General features: G+C 35.5%; 1 protein-coding gene and 1 long non-coding RNA gene across 19 annotated transcripts in view; one reads left to right on the forward strand and one right to left on the reverse strand.

The window, feature by feature from the left end:
* SOX6 (SRY-box transcription factor 6) overlaps positions 1 to 17,655 on the forward strand; it is a 378,453-nt gene extending 360,798 nt beyond the window's left edge. For 16 of the 18 annotated variants that reach the window (XM_061380138.1, XM_061380135.1, XM_061380140.1 and 13 more), the window contains 3 exons: positions 2,524 to 2,757; positions 5,767 to 5,983; positions 14,066 to 17,655. In XM_061380138.1, the coding sequence (XP_061236122.1) occupies positions 2,524 to 2,757; positions 5,767 to 5,983; positions 14,066 to 14,369 (755 nt within the window). In that variant the 3' untranslated portion in view covers positions 14,370 to 17,655. The remainder of the gene's footprint in view (positions 1 to 2,523; positions 2,758 to 5,766; positions 5,984 to 14,065) is intronic. The other 2 variants (XM_061380131.1, XM_061380144.1) reach the window with 1 other exon arrangement.
* Positions 1 to 19,962, reverse strand: part of LOC133226503 (uncharacterized) — a 474,252-nt gene that overhangs the window by 236,311 nt on the left and 217,979 nt on the right. The window lies entirely within an intron of this gene.

Consider the following 19,962-nt stretch of genomic DNA (forward strand, 5'->3'; position numbering starts at 1 on the left):
GGCTGCTTTTTCAAGTCCTTCAAGTATGGACTTGTTTAAAGCAGATGCAGCCAGAGCTTCTTGGCCTTCCTAGGATTGTTGTAATTTATTACTCCAAGTAAGAATTGTTTCTAACATAACCTTTATCTGAAAACAGATCATGTATGCTGCTTTTTATTTTTTTCCATTCTATCTCAATTATATAAAAAAAACAAAAACAAAAACCCCAACAAACCAAAACCAATAGTCTTTAATCTTGATACTTGTAAATGTACTCTTTGCCTGCTCTAAGATCAAAAGGTTAGGTCAAAATTGTGTTAGAAAGGGCTAAAGACAAACTCCTTAGCCATAGTGAATAAGTACCTTTAGGAAAGTAAAGATGGAAATCATCATATGGATTCAAATATGTCTTCTTTTCTTTGCTGTAAGTAGAGTAGCTGAATAACAAATGACAACTTTTGCATCAATAATAATTTGTTTTTTTCAATTTGCCACCAAATTCCTAATGCTCACATACTACTTACAATTTTTATAGTATTGTTTTAAAAGGTGGAACAACCATTACATGATGTATTCGATTTTTTTTCAAATTGCGTAACTGTTTGTCTCAGTAAATGTTTCAGTGTTGACTTACTATGTTTGTAACTTAATATAGTTTCACAATAAATATATCCTCTCTCAAAAGCTGGTATCTTTGATATGCATTTTGCAAGCCTTCTGCCACCAAATGGCAAAGCCTCGTGAGCCATACACATCCCTAAACTGGTTGTACATGCAGGTCACTCAGCAAAACTACTGTTCCTTCTTGCAATAAAAAGCTGACTGCAGCTGCAGCCTTCTGTAAATGTTGAACACCTGTAGCATGGTACTTAGAACAGTACTAAAATAGTTCTGCATCTCACATTTGCCACAAACCTGTCTTCTTTTATGTGCATGCATGTTAGTATACAAATTGCCAAATTGGTGTCACTTGTAAAGTAATGGCATTGGAGGCATCATAAATTACCACGGTGATCCTCAGGAAAAGACAGTGCCGTATATGAATGTTTTGCTCTCACAGTAACGTATGTCTTCATCTGGCCCAGTAGTCAGCATATTGCCCTGTGTTGATGGATATAGTCACCTTGAAACTACCGTACATTTCAATGCACAATAAACATGGCTGTCAGCACCATATAAAGCAAAATCAATTTATCCTGTATGGTCAGTGCATTTTAAATGAAATTAATGTACTGTGGACCTGGTGGCAAAAAGGTAGTGTATTAGTTATGCATCCTCTGTTTTAGGGCTTTTTTCATGTAAATGTATTTCCCATATAGATTTTTTTCAGTGGTGTACCTGACATAAAGTGTTTTTCCACTAAATTAAAAAACTTAGGTTTTGCACAGTTAAAAACTTGTGAGTTTTTATTTTTTACTATAACTAATCTTATATTATTTGGCAAATAAATCCATGTCAGGAGCTGTAATAGTTTATGAAAAAAGGAGGCCTATTGCGGTGCTAGCTTGTCGTCAAGTACTTTGCTTTTCCAAGGTATTGAATTATATGAACACTTTGATGAGGCCTAAGACTAAGTAAGTCACTCTCTCACTGTATAGACTTTTCACCTTATTTTTACAGCTAAGGTATAACCCTAAATATAAACGTTATCATCACAATTACAAATATTTTTCTGGTGAAAGCTCCTTATCTAGGCTTGGTATTAGGGATAGTAAAAGAAAAAGACACTTCTCCTATATTAACTAGTTCTACATCCCCTATTCAGTTCTGTGAACTCTAAGCCCCCATGAAGCTTTGCTGTTTGTGGTCAAGAAGCAGGAGTGGATGCATTCAAAAAAATCAGTTAAAGTTAGCATGTACATGTAGTATGTAAAGACAGGACACCAAGCCATATTAAAGCACAGCAGGCATGAAGAAGCTGGAGTGCTTGTCTCCCATTCCAGAAGCTCCAGGATGCTGTGCATGCACCTGTTGAAGGCAGATGGTTACATATATGTGATTGAATGCTCCAAGACATGTCTAAAACTCAACTAAAGAAGATGTGACTTTAAAATGTTGAGCTCCAAATATAACCAGATCTATATAATCAGCAGCATGTACCTGGTATGCTATATAATTTTTGAAATATTTGGCATGTGCTTCACTGCTGAAGCAACACAGTCATTGTGAATTACTTGTGTGAACAAGTATACATCAGTTTGGATTCTCAAGTGTAACTTTTATGCGAATTTCATTGAGCATTCAGAACATGTGTGTTATGTTAAAGTCCCAAACAGAAACTTTTTCAAATCTCCATGCCTTAACTGGAGAAATACCGGGGCAATTTGTTTCTTCACTCAGATTTTGATGCCTTCAGCTGGGTGAGCCTGATCAATTACATTGAAATCACTGGATAGCCTTTCTCTCTTACAGATCTGGCAACAAAAAGAGAGAGAGAGAGAGAAAGAAAATGAGGCTAAAATAAACACAGCACTGAAAGCGCTTGCATAATCCACATAATAATGTTTTGCATCCATCTTGTTTCTTCCTGCCCTGACATTACAGGAAGTAAAGCAATGAATGGCTCTGCAGCTAAACTACAGCAGTATTATTGTTGGCCAACAGGAGGTGCCACTGTGGCTGAAGCTCGAGTCTACAGGGATTCGCGGGGCCGAGCCAGTAGCGAACCGCATATCAAACGACCAATGAATGCTTTCATGGTTTGGGCAAAGGATGAGCGTCGAAAAATTCTTCAAGCCTTCCCTGACATGCACAACTCCAACATTAGCAAAATCCTAGGTAAGTGCAAGACAGTGAACAAATCATGATCGTGACTGAACCAAAAATAAGGGAAGCAAAGAAGGCTCTGCTATAGGAGTGGCAATTTTTGGAGCTGTGGAAAGATGAGATTATTTATATTGGTGACACAGGCTAGTTACTTCGTTCTTGGATATGCAACTTCTCTCATTTTAGGACATATTTTGTTTGGGAGATGTTAACTGAAATTAGAATTACTGAAACTTATACAAATGAAATTTCAGGGTTTATTTTCATTTTCATTCCCTTACTTTTCCCTTTCTGGTCCTTCCCCAATGCTCTTTGTTTTCACCAGCAGAGTCATAACATGCGTTAAAGATTTAGCAGCATTCAAAAAGACTGTTTCGTGAAATCTGTTGCAAAAGCGTATACTGATAAAAGGTCTAATTGTAAGATTTCATCAGAAATCACCTGAACTACTTGCTAGAGAAAATACTGAGAAAAAATTAATAAAGTACAAAATCAAAATCAAAGGTTTATGTCAGACAGTGCAGTGTCAAAGAAACGTGGCACAGTTCAAAAGACTTGTACATGTATACCATCTTACATGCAAAATGATGTTTGATTCAAAATATTACCATGTTCAAAAAGCTAAGGAAGCACTAGTATCATATAATTAAAATACTGCTTAGTTAAAAGACACCATAGTTAATATTTAATTTGTGTAAATTAGGACGATCAGGGAATATACCATGGATTATATTTTGCCACTGTACAAATAAATTGGCTCATTTTTGAGAAATTTTGATTTGCTTTTAGACCCCTCCAGAGAATTAGAAACATACGTGAGAATGAGTGGTGAAATGTTAAAACCTATATTTGCTTTCTGAGTCTTTGAAGTAAAAGACAGATTCCAAATGTAACTCGTAATAAATAAAAGTAAAAATCAAGTTTCATCTGTAATAATTTTATTGTAAACTTCAAGTTCAAATACAGTCTTTCCAAAGTTTGTTGCTTGTTAGTTCAATTAGAGGCAAGAATACATAGAAGTAAATGTTACTTTGTCCCAAAACTTCCAAACTCTTACTTGGTACTTCTCATATTTTTGCCTACCATATAAGTAAGTTATATGAATAGCCATTCAGTTTTGTATAAAACCTGCACTGTTTCAGTGTTGGCAGCTGTAGTGAATCTATATTATTTGTGTGCATTCTGTGAAAAAACTATTAGGAGCATAGTAACTGTATTCATTAAAATGTAAACTTCCAGCATAAATATTTCAGAAGTGCCAGCAATTGAGTGTTTGTTAACCATGGAATTAACCTGTCAGTATCTGCTCTGCCACAAGTAAGTCTATGTCCATTTTATGTGCAACTTTTCCAGGACAATGAGAAAAGAGACTGGAATATTAGAACTGACAGAGGGTATTGCTGGCTATAGATAATATTTATACAACTTTTCCATTTGTTGATGTATGAAAAATCTTGGTAAAAGAATAGCTTCCACCCATGTTTACCACAGCTGTAATCATTTTATTCATCTAAAAGACACCAAAAAGCTATTTTCTGCATTTCTTATCCCTTGGAAAAAAAGAGAAAAAAAAAAATTCCTTCTCTATTCAAGTGTTTATAAACAATGCAAGAAATCTGAATACTTTCTCCTCTTCCTGTGTACACGGTTTTTTAACTTTTTAATTGGTGCAGCTTTCAATGAGATTTTATAGTACCTGAAGTGGTATACATCATTACAGTGTGCTTTCTGTTTTTCCTGTTTTAAAAATACAAGTTTGTTAAATGTAACTTTCTCAGTACAGTCATGTGCATTTATTACATCTGGCTAGAAGATAATATGCATAATAGGATTTAAAATATAGTAAGGTGCCAATAATATGCTGTCATATAACCCCAGCTGGCAACTAAGCACCCCACAGCCACTCACTTCTCTCCTGGTGGAATGGGAAGAGTACTGGTAAAAGCAAGAGAACTCCAGGGTTGAGGTAAAAACAGTTTAAATGGTAAAAGAAAAGCTGCATGCACAAGCAAAGCAAACTAAGAAATTAATTCTCTGCTTCCCATGGCAGGCAGGTGTCCAGCCATCTCCAGGAAAGCAGGGTTCCAACGCATGGAACAGTTACTTGTGAAGACAAATGCCATCACTCTGAACACCCCCTCCCTTTCTTCTTCCTTCCCCAGCTTTATATGCTGAATATGATGCCATAGGGTATGGCATATCCTCTTGGTCAGTTAGGGTCAGTTATCCTGGCTGTGTCCACTCCCAGCTCCTTGTGCACCCCCAGCCTCCTCACTGGTGGGGTGGGGTGAGGAGCAGAAAAAGGCTTGGCTTTGCATAACCACTGCTCAGCAAGAAGGAAAGTATGCCTGTGCTATCAACACTGTTTTCAGCACAAATCCAAAACAAAGCCCATACTAGCTACTATGAAGAAAAGTAACTTTATCATAGGCAAAACCAGCACTTTTGCCAAGCTTATAAGATTAGTAAATTTAAGACACGCAGACAGCAAACGATTTTTCATAATTTTGTTGAATCTATAAGGTTTTGATAATTTTTTTCTTGCTACATAGCAAGTTATTAATATCTATTAGTAGGAGTCTATAAACCAAATCCTCATAAAACTATCAAAGAAGCATGTATCCCCAGGCAATGTGTTAAGCTTTTAACAGCAAAAGTATAGTTCTAGACCTTATTTAACCATAATACTGTGTGTGGTATTACAAAGGTATAGAATTATTCACAGATCAATGCTCATATTATAAAAAAATAAATTGTCTGTTTTTCAGCATGAGGCTCATATATTCAGAAGTAACTCTTGATTTTAAGTGCACCTATTTAATAGAGATTCACATATGTTTGATCTGTAGCAATATCTGAAAGTCAAGGTTCTTTTAAAGTGTCTCAGATTGTGCATCCCAATGTATGTGCTCTCTGATGTAAATTCAAATCCGTTTATTTAATTATTTAAAATTTATTATGAAGAAAAGGCATGTTGAAATATGTATGTGTAAAGCACTTGATAATGTTTTGTGTTAACAGGATCTCGCTGGAAGTCCATGTCAAATCAAGAGAAACAACCTTACTATGAAGAGCAGGCACGGCTAAGTAAAATCCACCTAGAAAAGTATCCTAATTACAAATACAAGCCTCGACCAAAACGTACCTGCATTGTTGATGGAAAGAAACTGCGTATTGGTGAATACAAGCAACTGATGAGGTCTCGAAGACAGGAGATGAGGCAGTTTTTTACCGTAGGGTGAGTACTATTGTTGTAATTGTTTTCAAAGAGAGAACATACCATTTGAAAACAAATAGACTTCTCTGTTTAAGTCACTGGCTAATGTAATTTAGAAGGTAAGTATTTGAACCTGGGAAACCTTATTAAAAACATAAGATATATCACAGAATATGGAGCTATCAGCTTGCCACTAAATGCTGATTATGAGACTGATTATGGAATTCTTTGAAGTCAAAAGAAATTGTTTCCCATTAGCCTGAAAGTTTTGAACCATGTCTTTTGTGAGTTATTAGAAAGCTAATCCATTCTGGGTTAGTAATGACTTTAGGATAATTCCCTAAATTAAGACAAGAAGAAAGAGAAAAACACAAAAGACTATTCCCACATAGAATAAGGAGTCAGGAGATGCAGGAAAGAGAAAAGGGACAGGAGTAGTAGCAGTCACATTAGGAACACACACGGATGAATGATACCATAGCATGAGGCTATTAGGAATTTTGTTATATATTAAACTGTGGAAAAACAGATTTTAAAAATAAATGTTTTAAGAAGTGTCTTTCAAGTAGTGCATAGATAGAGTGGTTAGATTTGCAACTTGGAATACATGGCTCAAAAAGGTCCTGGCACAGTTTTAAAAACTGTATGGTTTTTAGCAGCATTTCTTCTAGTCTTCAGCAGAGAAAGCAGCACGATGAAAGATCTACAGGCTAAAGATAACAAAAGTCCAGTGAAACAACTGCACCATAACTGATTTCTGCCTCCTGGTTTTTTATGAAATAATCTGTGATGCTCAGTGCTCTAACACAATGTTTCTGGTGGTTTGCAAAGAGTCTAAAAGCTACCTTCAGTGCCAGGCTTTCCAAATTCACAATGTTCTGCTTATTTCTTTAATCACAATAGTCTCCTTTTGTTGAGTGCTTCACTACCAGATAATTGACCTTGACGTCGATTATGTGCCCTCATTTTTGGCTTGGGATGCAGAACTCCTGTTGCAGTCAATTATTTTGTGGTACAGCCTGTAACAATGTGGGCTTTTTCTTCAATCAGTAAATAGAAGTGTTTCTGGTATCTTGAAATAGCCTTGCATTCTATAGTTTTGACATTGTTTTTTATGCTTCACTCTAAGCAAAATTGTTCACTAATAGGCTTCCATTAAAAATGTGCATAGAACTCTAAATGGAAAACTGAATTTATATAAGCCATCACAAATTATATTCATATTGAAGGAATGAAACTCTATCTTACGTCTTCCAAGGCAGATTGACAGACCAAATCATATCTAGACAGCAAATGCAAAAGAAATGCCAAAACAGCAGTCTGGACAATTTGAGAATTGTTTGCTAATTCAAAACAGTACTAAGCAGTAGCATTTTACACTTTGGAAGTGGTGGCTAAATATGGAGGTGTATATGGAAAAAAGATTCAAGAAACTCCTAAAACTGCCTACTTAAAGAGTGATATTGTGAATTAAAAAAAAAAAAAAACAAACAAAAAAGAATAGAATGAAAACTATTCAAAATTTAACTGCTGGTGCAACCTAAATTTAGCATCTTAGCATCTTTCTCATATATCAAACAGTATGATCAGAAAGACCATGAGAGTTTCATCATTTTCTTAAAAGGACTGGTTCTAATTCATATTTATGTTAACTCCTCTCTACCATGCTCTATCCATGTAGAAGAACTTTTAAAGTAAAGAGTAAACTGACTCTGTGCCCTTAGTTATGCAAAAAAAATAAAAGGGAGTATGAAGCCTAATGGATACATTCAGTGAAGGTGAAATGAGATCCATGTTGCACTTCAATAAGAATACAAGTTTTGATAATGAGGAAACACAGGCTATGATTCAGAAAAATATTTCATGCTTTTCTGTGATTTCCCACTGTTGCCCCAAATTCCCTTTACTCTCAAGAAAAAAAAATCAAAACAAAATTCTTGGAAGAGACCAAGCAAAAAAGGTGAAAAAACCCAGAAAAAAAACCAGACTAGGGCAGGGTTGTTTTCTTTGTGTGTGTGTTTTGGTTTTTTTTTTTTTGGGGGGGGGTGTTTTTTTGTCTGTTTTGTTTTGTTTTTAACTGAAACATAAAACATGGTATAATTTATTTCAGCACAATAGTTTACTGAGTAATAAAAAGCAACATTTCATCCTAATCGCATTATAATTAAGTGAAATATGGTAATTGAGCCTGTCAACTTTTCAAACTTCTTCTTCCTTGTGTTTAAGGTAAATATCACATAAGGCATCGGCTGGAACAGTTTTCCTAGCTGACCTTCTACACCCATCGTTTATCCACTCTTTTGATGGAACAAACAGCATAAGCCATTCTTCAAACTTGAGAGCTGAGATGCAGTTTCATTTTCACAATGAAATAGGAGACAAATGTGGGTTTTAGGATTGAATGTACTCTATGCAGTATATGTTTCATTGTAAGAGTGAGAACAAAAGTCCAAAACATACTCAAATGAGTCTAGTGCCAATTGCTTCATACTGCTTGAAGTCCTGCTGGTTTTCTCTCTCCTTTTTTTTTTTCTTTTTTAAAGAACATACTGGTTATGTTGGGAACGGGTATGCCAAAACAGAAAAACAAAAATAAAACAACCAAAAAACCATCACAGAATAAAAAGATAAATAGGAGATGTGTGAAGAGAAAGGTAAACCTTCGAAACAGGTAGCTAGAGGAAAATATAAATAGCAGGAATTATGTTCTTTCTTATTTGTATTTGGTGTTTTCTTTTACTAACTGTAAATTTATGGCTTAAGCAGCCCATTAAAGGCTAGTTCCGATCAGTTCCCTGCGGGTGAGCCATTGGCTAGCAAAGAATAATTCTGCAATGTGTACAACTAGAACACCACCACCCTCCCACCCCCCAAACATAGAAAGTGTTTTACACTGCTTGAACTTTTAAGATACAAAAAATGCTCATACTGCTTACTTCAGTGAGACTCATTCATGATAAACATTAGTAAGATGCACAGAGGTTGTTTAAAGAATCTCAATATACAAGCTAACCAGGCTTTAAAATAAAATAGAGAAATAAAGTAACAAATGGCCAAGTTCTGTTCTGATTTTTAATGAAAAGCTTCCAAAGAATTGAATGAGTGAAGATTTCTTTAAATGAATCAGACAGGAAATTAATACTCTGAAATAAATGTCATGTGATAGACCAGCTTGAAAATCTAGGAACTGACAAATATTTTAAAGAATAGAGTTGAACTTAAACTGTGTGTAGGCTTCCTATTGCATCCCTACATGAATGAATATTGTTCCAAGTGAGGCAGATAATATACACAAATAATTCACATTTAATGCAGAATATAATAAAAAATTACTGGTTTTAATCTAGTGGAAGCTGAATCTGAAGCCAGCTATGTCTTTAAAGTAATTAAGGTTTTTTTTAACAAAAAAATTAGTAATGGAAAGTTGTGAATGATAACTTCAGTGTAAATTAATCCCTGAACAGACTCAAGTGATTTACAATTTATCTTCAATAGTACTTTTTTTATAATGAATAAGTGCAAACTAACAGATGGATCATATATAAACCATAAATTCAGACATTTTTAGTTAAGACTCTGTCTTTTGTTGCTTTGTCTTACAAAAATAATTCAATTCTCAGTCAGTTTTACAATCCAATACACTCTAAATACATGATATATACATCTCTCTGAAGAATTATGTAAGCAGTAACTCTTTGTGTGTGTTTTACCAGTGTAAGATGTTTAGAATAAAGCCTTTATAGTGTTTATAACTACTGTACACACATAGTCTGAATGTTGCTAGACTAAGGTTTTGATTAAGGTTGTAACATTATACTCCTGTAGCTTGAACTTAAAGTAGTACACAATGGGTGCTTTTGTGAGATTTACTGTTATTTCGTTCCTTATGGGAATGTAAGTTTCAGGGGTGTGTAACACGTAAGCATTTTCTTTAATGCAATTGATTTTGCTTCAGTCACTTAAAGGGCTGTCAGAAAATAGTTGGGAAGGGACCAGAAAACAATTGTAATTTGCCAGTTTAAATGTTTAGCCAGTTTTGCGAAAGTCAGAAGTGGAGCATTCTCCAGGAAAATCCTAAAATTAATGCCACTTGTGAGCAGGTCAATTTGTCAAAGAATTTTCATGTTACCTCCTTTTTTATGTTTACCTAACTATTTTGGGACACATCTTTGTCCCCAGAATGGACAGACATGTTAGCAGCGATGAAAAGCAGAGAGGCAAACAACCTGTAGTAACTGGACACATAAGGATTGCTTTGGCAAAGAGGAGATGGTGGAGCCAGGTGTGTTTGAAGACGGCGGACATAGCCATGCATCACCATTCCTCACAGATATGAAGAGATAAAAAGATTAATGTTGGCTTCTGGAAATCTTAACCAGGCAGAACACATTGTTGCTTTAGCCATGTGCAACTAAGCTGAATTGTAACCTGTAGCTTGCAATAAGTATGCTTTTATCTCCTTACTCTAGGGTCTTAGGAAAGGCAAAAATCTATCTATCTAGGCACAAGGATTAAACATGGAATTTAATATTATAAAAAAATGCCATTGAAGTGAATGCCTTCAAAAAAACCCAAACCAGAACCAAAACCAAACCAAAACAAACCCAAAGCAAAAAACCCAATAAAAACAACACCCACAAAAAAAAAAATAAATACCCACAAGCAAAAAAAAAAAAAAAAAACAAACCCAAAACACACACACATACACACACAAATTGTCAGAATCATAGGTTAGAAAATCCAAATCTTCCTTTCAGGGAGAGTGATTGCAATTCAAATAAATGCTCTGATTACTTTCTCCCTCCCCATCCTATAAAATGTAGCTATTTAGAAAACGGTAACACTCATCTCCAGTAACATACGCCATCCATACAGTTTATTAATCTTAAAATAAGGCATTCTGTGATGTAATGCAGCAGCTTGAACAGAATATACACTGACAACCTGATCAGCTTTAAATAATAAAAATGCTTGAGTGAGAAATAGGTGTTCAGTTACTGGAGGTGTGGGGGTGCCCATGTTTAAGTGTTACCAAATTTTTGCTAGCAAAAGGATAGCAATTTGAGAACACTTCCCATTTAGGTGGTACAGTTACCACGTGTTTACTCTTCCACAGTGAGATATAAGTAATTTAAAGTTCACAGTTATTACCCATGTACCAGCACGCATGCACACCATGTCTGATTTTTGTTTTATATATAAAAAAGAACTGGATTTATGAATGATTAATTCAGTGAGCCTTTAAGTTTCCTGTCACAGTGATCAAGGTCTTTACCAGTTAGATTCATTATACAGTTTGCCATGCTTCTGGTGCATTCTTAAGGAAACGTATCTCTCTAAATTCTTGCTCAGATGACCAGCTCTTCTTATAGTTTGAAATGAGTGGTAGTTGGACAAATATACCCTGTCCCATTGAAAAGTGGCTATACAAAAGGGTTTTTCTGAGTTGATAAGCATTTGAAGGAATATCTGATTTTTTTAATGCAGTCTGTCCTTTAGGGCTTAAACACTGACAACCACCATTTTATCAAGACACCCTCACAGCCCTGTGTAACATTTTTTTTCCCTTCTTGCTGCTTAAAAAAAGGCAGTTTACTTCTAAAAAATGCAAACATTCTGGAAGAAGGGATAGCACTGGATAGTAGGGTCTCAATCCCTAGCATCTTCTATAATGCAAGAACAGTTTACACTCAATTATTTTCTGAGTATATTCTATAACTCTTACTGGAAGAGTTGTAAAAACAACTTTTCTCAGAACAACTTTTGGCATTAATATTGTGGTGTTCTTTGATGAATGATTTGGGATGCTGTGTTTTGTAAACTTACTTATTCTAAGAAATACTGGAAAAATATTAGTACCAGAATTTGTTAAATGAGCAGATTAGAGAGAATTAAGTGTGTATGGTCCGGTGACAACTATGTAGAATTTTGCTGTGACCATGTGTGAGTTTCTTTTTCGTTTGCTTTGTGGAAAGAGTCATTAAAGTGATGTTTTCTGTGCCCTAAAGTTGTGGAGGAGATAAATATGGGGTTTTAACAGTAATAGTTTATAATCCTGATAACATGCAATCCTAAAACAGAAATGTTCCCATGAGATATGGGTGTTCAATTTTATGGGTAAAGTATTGAAAGATGTTTGCAGAAAATCACTTCCAAGCAAATGCATCGGTTGAAAATTGTTTTCACAAAACATTTATCAGGCCATTTAAAAAGTGAAAATTTAGTGAAAAATTCCTACCTGTTTGTAAATCATCTGCAAATCATCATTTGCAAACAGGAGTATAATGACTGTGTCAAATGAATTACTACAATATTTTTGCTTGCTGCTAGCCAGGTGTACCATACTTATACAACAGATGTTTGAATTTCTCAAGCTGTGCAGAGGCTTTAAGAGTCAGGCTAGCGGTAGTAGCAATGACAGAGCTACATGCTATTTTAATATTATCTTACACAGTGTGTTCATGATTTGACTGTCAGTATTAATTCTCAAACTTGAAAGACTCTGGTTTCACTCTGTAGTGCGATATTTATCAAAATCATAATTTGATCAAAGAACAATGAAGACTCCACATTACCGGTCTTGTCAATAAGCTTTACATTATTTTCTGTATGATTTAGCCAGTGATTATAGATTTGTAAGAGACTGGCTTATAGAATGTCCTTTTGAATTTTAGCATAGAATGACACAGTGGTCAAGAAGTTAAATTCATTAGACTATTCAAATAAACTTGACATTGTTTCTCATGCTAAAATGATATAATAGTTGTCTAATTAACCTGGTCAATATTGCTCTAAAGATGATTGGGAATTTATTGAAATCTGTGATCCTTTAAATAAATTATGCAGATAGGCATCTGTGTTCAATAACTAGTCAATACTAAACTAGCATCTTCCAGGGGACTTAAGAGGTAATGCTGGTGCTGAAGTATATTCATTCAATATTGCATCTAAGGTACTATGGAGATTCTCTTCCTTCAGACGAGTTACATCCCTTCTCTTTCTCTTAGCTTTACTAAAGGTAATGATCCAGAAATAATATGAGAATATTTGTATGAGTATTTTAATATAGAAAGTATGTTATTAGTTAATTAACCTAAATGTAAGATGTAGATTTAATTAATTTGTAGCCAGTAAGGGCTTGAGCATAGAACAGGTTCAGCAACCTGACCTACACTCAGCAAAGCATTTGAATATACATACATCACTGTAAGAAGAGACATTGCATCAGTTAGTACATGCTTACAATAAAACCTGTTGAATTTCTTGACTAGCAGTGATATAAGCCTATTTTAATTTAAGTGTGATATTGTTCCAGTATACTTAAAATCATATACAAATAAAAAAGGCAACATCATATAGTGCAAAGTTAAATATCAGAAGGTAAGATGTGTCAAAAATAGAGATGGCACATCCTTAATTGAGTCTTCCCATGTATTTGCATTGTCGAATCAGATCTGACATCAGGTGCTCAGGAGAAAATCTTAATTTCTGTAGACTGTCTGTTAACATAGAAAAAAATAGTTGGGTTTTTTTTTTTAAGTATTTTGCTTAAACCCCTCAATCTTACACATTAAATCCTGAAGAATAAATGGCATTCTGATCATGGATATAAATAAAAACCAGAAGCCAGCAATAAAATATCAAAAGCACTTAAACAGTAAATTTAAGTCACTTAGTCACCTGTCTGGCATTTTAGGTACTTACAGGTAATTTTGAGGTCCCCTCACTAACAGAAGCTCTTGTTAGGTGTTCGGAGGATTTAGATTTTGGATGCATGATGTCTACAGTAGCAGTCAGGCATCACATGCATGCCCGAAGCCTTTTGATGATCTCTGTCCAAGTGCTGGTTTGCAGTATGTTTTAAACAAACACACAAAATGCATAAAAGAATCAACATCTGCTAGTTACTAAACAGTTTAATCACCAGTTGTCCTTGCGGGGAGCTAAGAGGAAACAATACCATAAGGGACCTAACTGCGAATCCTAGAGGAATGCATGCATGCTTTCTAGGAAACTACATGCTTTTCTTTCATTTGGAATTGTAGAAGATTTTCCCTCCTCTGAACACAGGAAATCATGTCCCCCTCTTGTTTTTCCTTCCAGACAACAGCCTCAAATTCCAATCACCACAGGAACGGGGGTTGTCTATCCTGGTGCTATTACCATGGCGACTACCACGCCATCACCTCAGATGACATCAGATTGCTCAAGCACCTCTGCCAGCCCTGAGCCCAGCATCCCCGTCATTCAGAGCACTTATGGTATGAAGACGGACAGCGGAAGCCTTGCTGGAAATGAAATGATAAATGGAGAGGATGAAATAGAAATGTACGAGGACTATGAGGATGATCCCAAATCAGACTATAGTAGTGAAAACGAAGCCCATGAGGCAGTCAGTGCCAACTGAGGAGTGTTCACAGAATTTAACTACTCAGACTCATCTGGATTTTTGGGTTTTTTTTTGAACAAAAGTTCTTAAAGAGCCTGAATGCATGTGTGGCTCCTACAGTTACATCAGCAGAATGGTCTTAAATGTTTCTTAATGTGTGAGACAGATTGTTTCCCTAATTTTTCATGAACTTTTTTTTGTTTTGTTTTGTTGTTCTGTTGGGTTTTTTTTATTTAGATGAAGACATATATTAAATATCAGACATCAGGACTTGAAAACTTATATGAATCAATAGCTGTCTTACAAGTCTTACCTTTTGTCTTTTTTCCGTTTGGATGCTGATAAAGGTTTTAAGTTACTGTTTTAGATGGGGGTTATACATTCTCACTCAGGTATGCTGTGCCAGCCTACAGGTTGTGAATGTGTTTTTATTCTGGATTATTTTAGAAAACAAAACCTGCAGATTTCATACTGCAAAACAGAACAAGTCCACAAGTGTGCACATCTGTGCATCATAGGTTGTCTTTAAAAAAATAGTCTCTGAATTCCATTTTTTTTCCATATGTATAGCTGAACTTCTGATGTGCCAAACTTTTCATAACTTTTGAATCTTAACATTTTAAAAAAGAAAGTCTTAAAGGAGACACTGTAAAGTCTTAGACAATCCTTTGGCATCTTAAAAAAAAAATTATATATAAACCTAATTTTTTCCAGAATATGATAAAGTACTCAGGAATCTGGAGACAGGATATTCTTAAGTAGTGAATATGGTTGCCATAGTGCATGTGCCCAATTGCTTTTGCCTCTTGATGTGCCATTAGTGTGACATTTTAAGTAAGCACAAAAGAGCGATCACCAGCTATGGACAGGCCTGTCTTAGCAGTGTGAGGCCACCTCTGATTACATTCTCTACCCTTTTGCTTTTAACCCTTGCATTCAGTCTTAACACAGATTCTCTTAAATAATTTATTCATTCCAGAATGTCAAGGGTCCAAATACTTAATATTTATTTTTAAAAGTACTGTTGGTGGCATTACACTTACAATTCCTTATTGATATTTTAAAGAACGCCTTCTTTCTCCTACCCTAAATCACACAGGGATATGAAAATAAAAGTGCACCTGCTACTAAAATGATCATGACATTTATGAATGAGAAATTCAGTTGTCCCTGTAACACTGTATGTTCAAGGAGCACTTGGAAACACTCTGCTATATGTAATGCAAAATAAAGTGAGTTCTTTTATATGTACATAGAGTACCAATATTCCTAAAGAATTGTGTTTATAGTTATAAACCTCTATACTTGGACAGCAAAGACAGATGTAAAATCCATCATGATGAACTTTTAGGGCCTGTAGAATCCTGCAGTGAATCATAGCTCTGTATATCATGTTTCTATTGTCACCTGAAGGAACTGTTTGCTACCTTAAGTATTTTTGTAGTGATTTATATGTGAGACTTCTAATGGGGGAGGGAAAGCCACAAAAATACCTGACTTGCAAAGCTGGGAAAACGGTGCATCAAATGTATTTACTGAATACTAGTCATGTGGAAATGTGCACCAGATATGGATGAATGATTGTCAAGTGCTTTGGGATCTTTGGATGTAAGGTGCTATAGAAACTAAAATTTGTATTTGCATTGCAACTAGAAACAATGCAATTGCTGGAGACAAATCTGGAAAAGACACAAGAGATAGAAATTCAAAAACTGCAAATAGATTGCATTTAAGAGACAGAGAAGAAATTGCCTTTATTTTTTCCCCTCATACTCCACTCCTGTTCACAAATACATCACTGTATGTATATGTGTATATGCAGATTCAATGGGCCTGATGATACATGTGCTGAAGCTGAAGTTCCTCCACTCTCTCAGCTTTTATTTTTCATTGGATATGTTCAGCACATTGGTGATAAATTCAGACTCGGGCTGAGAGGTATGAGTGGGCATAGAGCAGCTCCTCTTTAAGTCTGTGGGAATCTTCCTACAGAGGTGAACAGGCTTTTTTAGGGCCCAGACAATGAAAGTACAGTGTTAATGCTAGCTATCCTTGTGCTATCATCCTCTCTCACAGAAATTCATGTAAACTGCAATGACAAGATGCTGTATTGGGAGCAGTCAATTTCCTCATAGCTCCATTAATACCTGTTTGGGCAGAGACAGCCATTGCTGCCACTGTCGGAATCACATTTCTGTGTGCAAGACAGCCCTCAAGACAAAGAGGATTGTTCAATTATAGGACAACTTATAAAGAAAATGGCATAGAAACACAATGGTCAAATTTCTCTGACCATTTTGTAATTTGGAACAAAATGCTATATTTTTAATATTTATTTCTGTTCTGAGTCCATGTCTAATAAGCAATAAACTGGTCTAGCCAAGACTTTAAAGGCATATGCTGTGTCATTAGCTGGTGAGCGCCCTCTTTAAGCTGGCTAAGGTACTGATAGAAAGTGGTTTTTTTTGTTATTATTGCTTGGGAATTTGAACTGGTTTTAATTCATTCAACTCAGATGAGGGGGAGGATACCATTATTTCCTAAAATAATGACTATTTATTAATGTCTTACGTAATTCTCCAGTTAGAATTATTTCTCCCCCCCCCCCCCATGTCACTTTCTCTTTTTTTCTCTGTTTTTGCTGCATAGGTAGAATGCTGTACTGCTAGCATTGTGTTTTATGTAATTTTTTTTTTTTTTTTTTTGCACAAAGGCAAACATTTAGATTAGTTGGTTAATTTTTTTTAATGTTATGACCATGCCAAAATAATATTCTGCAGGCTTGTGGAGAACAAAGGACTGTTCTTTAGGACTGAAACTTGATTTTGCTTGTAGTACAAAAAAAACACACACTCACAGATGTTGTTTCGTAAGTGTTATAAGCACTGGATATAAATGGTATTTTTTATCACTTCTGACTAATGTGAAACTCTTGTACGAAAACTACATGAACAAAAGTCATCTGTTTCGACTCGTGTGGGCCTGCCTCACAGTTGCCAGATTTGAGTCATTTTAATGTCTTGTTATTTCATTTATTTATGCAAAATACATGTATGTATGAACACTTTGTTTTAGCTCCAGCCCTGCCTCAATGCTGATGCTCTGTATGTTAAAGCCACATTCTTGAAAATGACTGGCTGTTCAGGAATTGCCAGCTGGTTAAAAATTGCATTTATTGGCTGGGAGAGTGGGAGGAACATATCTGAATCTGACTTGTGCCTGTGAGCATTTTATTCTATTTATTAGCCGACATTGGCTCTAAAATGTCAGTAGAAATCAAGAAAGGACAATCATAAGGATAAAACCAACAGTACTTTATTAATTGGAGCTCAAAACAAAGTTTTTAATGAATTTACCATCTCATTTTAGAATTTTTTTAAATTGTGTAAATATAACATAGGAAATAGAATTTTATTTTTTGTTCATGGATACTTAGTGAAGTATAAGTTATGTATTTACTTTTGTTCTATATCAGTGTATGTTGGTCCATATTAAATGCTGACAAGTCACTGTACCTCATGTAGATGCTGAATTTACACCCGCAGTGTGAGTGCAGTATTGTGGACCTGTAGCTGGGACAGCAAGACGCCTCACTTGTGCTCTCACTGATTTTTAATAGTGTATTCCAGAAACACAGAATACTTTTTTCTTTTTTAGAAAGTTGATACATTAAACATACCGAATTTCTGATACATTTGATAGGAAACACAATTAGTCTTCTGAATCCAAGTAAAACTAATGAGATAGATATTTTACTTCCTAACAATAACTGCCTAACTTGGATGTCAAAAGCATATCCCTGGAAGGTTATCATACCCAAGATGGCCCTTGCAATGAAGGCAAGATTTAATAATATCAAACCTTTATTTCCTACTTCCATTAAACCGTGTTATTGTCCTATTGTGCTATAATACCAGGGGAAATTGTTCACACAATACACAAAGAGGACTTGCAGAATTGCTTTTTAAGCATTGTGTTTTAGCCCCTCTTAATAATTCTGACTGAAAAAAAGTAACAACTCCATTCAGGTAATGCACGAATATAGTAATACTATTTTCTCTGTGGACAGTTTATTTAATTAACAGATACAATATATTTTCTTTTTGGAAAATTATAAAATAGTTTTTCAAGAGAAGAACACTCCCAAAACAGTCTGATACCACCTCAAATAGTTCACTTCATAATCCATAAAAATGGAAGATAAAAGTCTTAATGGAAACAGAACTGCTTTCCAGGGTACAGGTTTACATGGAGAAATGACTGATGAAGTGGCCCAGTTCTGGTTTGCCTGTATGTTTGGGCATCACCATTTAGCTTGTGAAACCGCCTGCTGAGAATACATGGGATTACAATGTGCTCCTAAATCAGTGTACTCAGGTACAGCGTGAGACAGGGGGAGGGCAGAGGATGGGATTGCTCTGGGATGGGAATGCCAAATGACAACTTTGGTCACAATAAATACGATACCCTGTGCAAAGTGTACAGCAGTCAGCTGTGGGTAGTTCCTATTCTGAGTACAAACACAACCACCTCTCAATGCAATCTAAAAGATAGTCCTCTCTCTGGGTTGGATTTCTGGTTTTGGTTTTGGTCATATCAAAGGCATGGCTTTACAAAATCGTTTCCTAGCAAAACATACAAGATTAACACCGCTATCCTCCCCCAGCAAAACACTTATCTACCTGCTTACTGTTAAGCATTGCTAGTACTTCCATGGTGGTCATAATGACCAGTAAAGTGTTGGCGTTAAGCAGGGCAAACTTTGCTGAGCCAGGGCCATGGTGTGAACAACTGCACTGGAGATGCAGCCAGCAGAATGTATGATAGCGTTCTTCATGTTTTGATGAGATGTTAATGAATGGGCTTGGACCCTTGGTTTTTGCATGCTTTTTTAAGATTCAAGTTGGCACTTAAGCCTGTTCTTTTAAATGAATACTACTATATGATCTCATTCAATCTTTTACAAAACACTATTTCCTTTAAAAAAAAATTCCCCCAACCCCCCCTTTTTTTCATATAACCCATTAATGCGATTTCTCTAAGATCAAACTACATTTTTTTTATCCTGCAATGTCCTGCCACAGGAGGAAAAAAGAAATGTATACACAAATGCATTTAATTTTAATCCATCCCCCTTTTTTAACTACCAGATTTGATGGAGATGGTGACAAAGAAATATTCTGAGATTTCACACGCTGGGTACAAAGGGAGTGGGATGGGGTGAATTGGGCTAGAGGAAAACTTATCAAATTGTTATTTATGGCAATATGAAAGCTATAAAGCAACTTAGTGACATGGCTTGCTTTGTAATTTCCGCTTTCTAAAAACCACAAGTGAGGTCCTTGGTGCTCTTGGAGTATGGGGAATGTGCAAATATTTAACTGTTTGTATGCTGCACATTGCAGACCTGCTAGTGTGCATTCTCCATTTGTCTTCCTTTGTCATTTGTGTTTTGCTTTCTAGAAAGCAATGTGTTTTTTTTCTTGTACCCTTCTTCAGCTTGTAGCAAACTAGAATGCTTAGCATTTATGTTCATTCATTATTGTATTTCCCATGTAAAAATTTTTTTATTACATTAAGACAAGCTTATAAGCTGTTACTACATAACTTA

Source organism: Neopsephotus bourkii, unplaced genomic scaffold (genome assembly GCF_033783945.1).
Source record: "Neopsephotus bourkii isolate Nb327-2 ecotype Australia unplaced genomic scaffold, CSIRO-AGI_Nbou_v1 NB_1792, whole genome shotgun sequence".
In the NCBI taxonomy this organism is placed as follows: Eukaryota; Metazoa; Chordata; class Aves; order Psittaciformes; family Psittacidae; genus Neopsephotus; species Neopsephotus bourkii.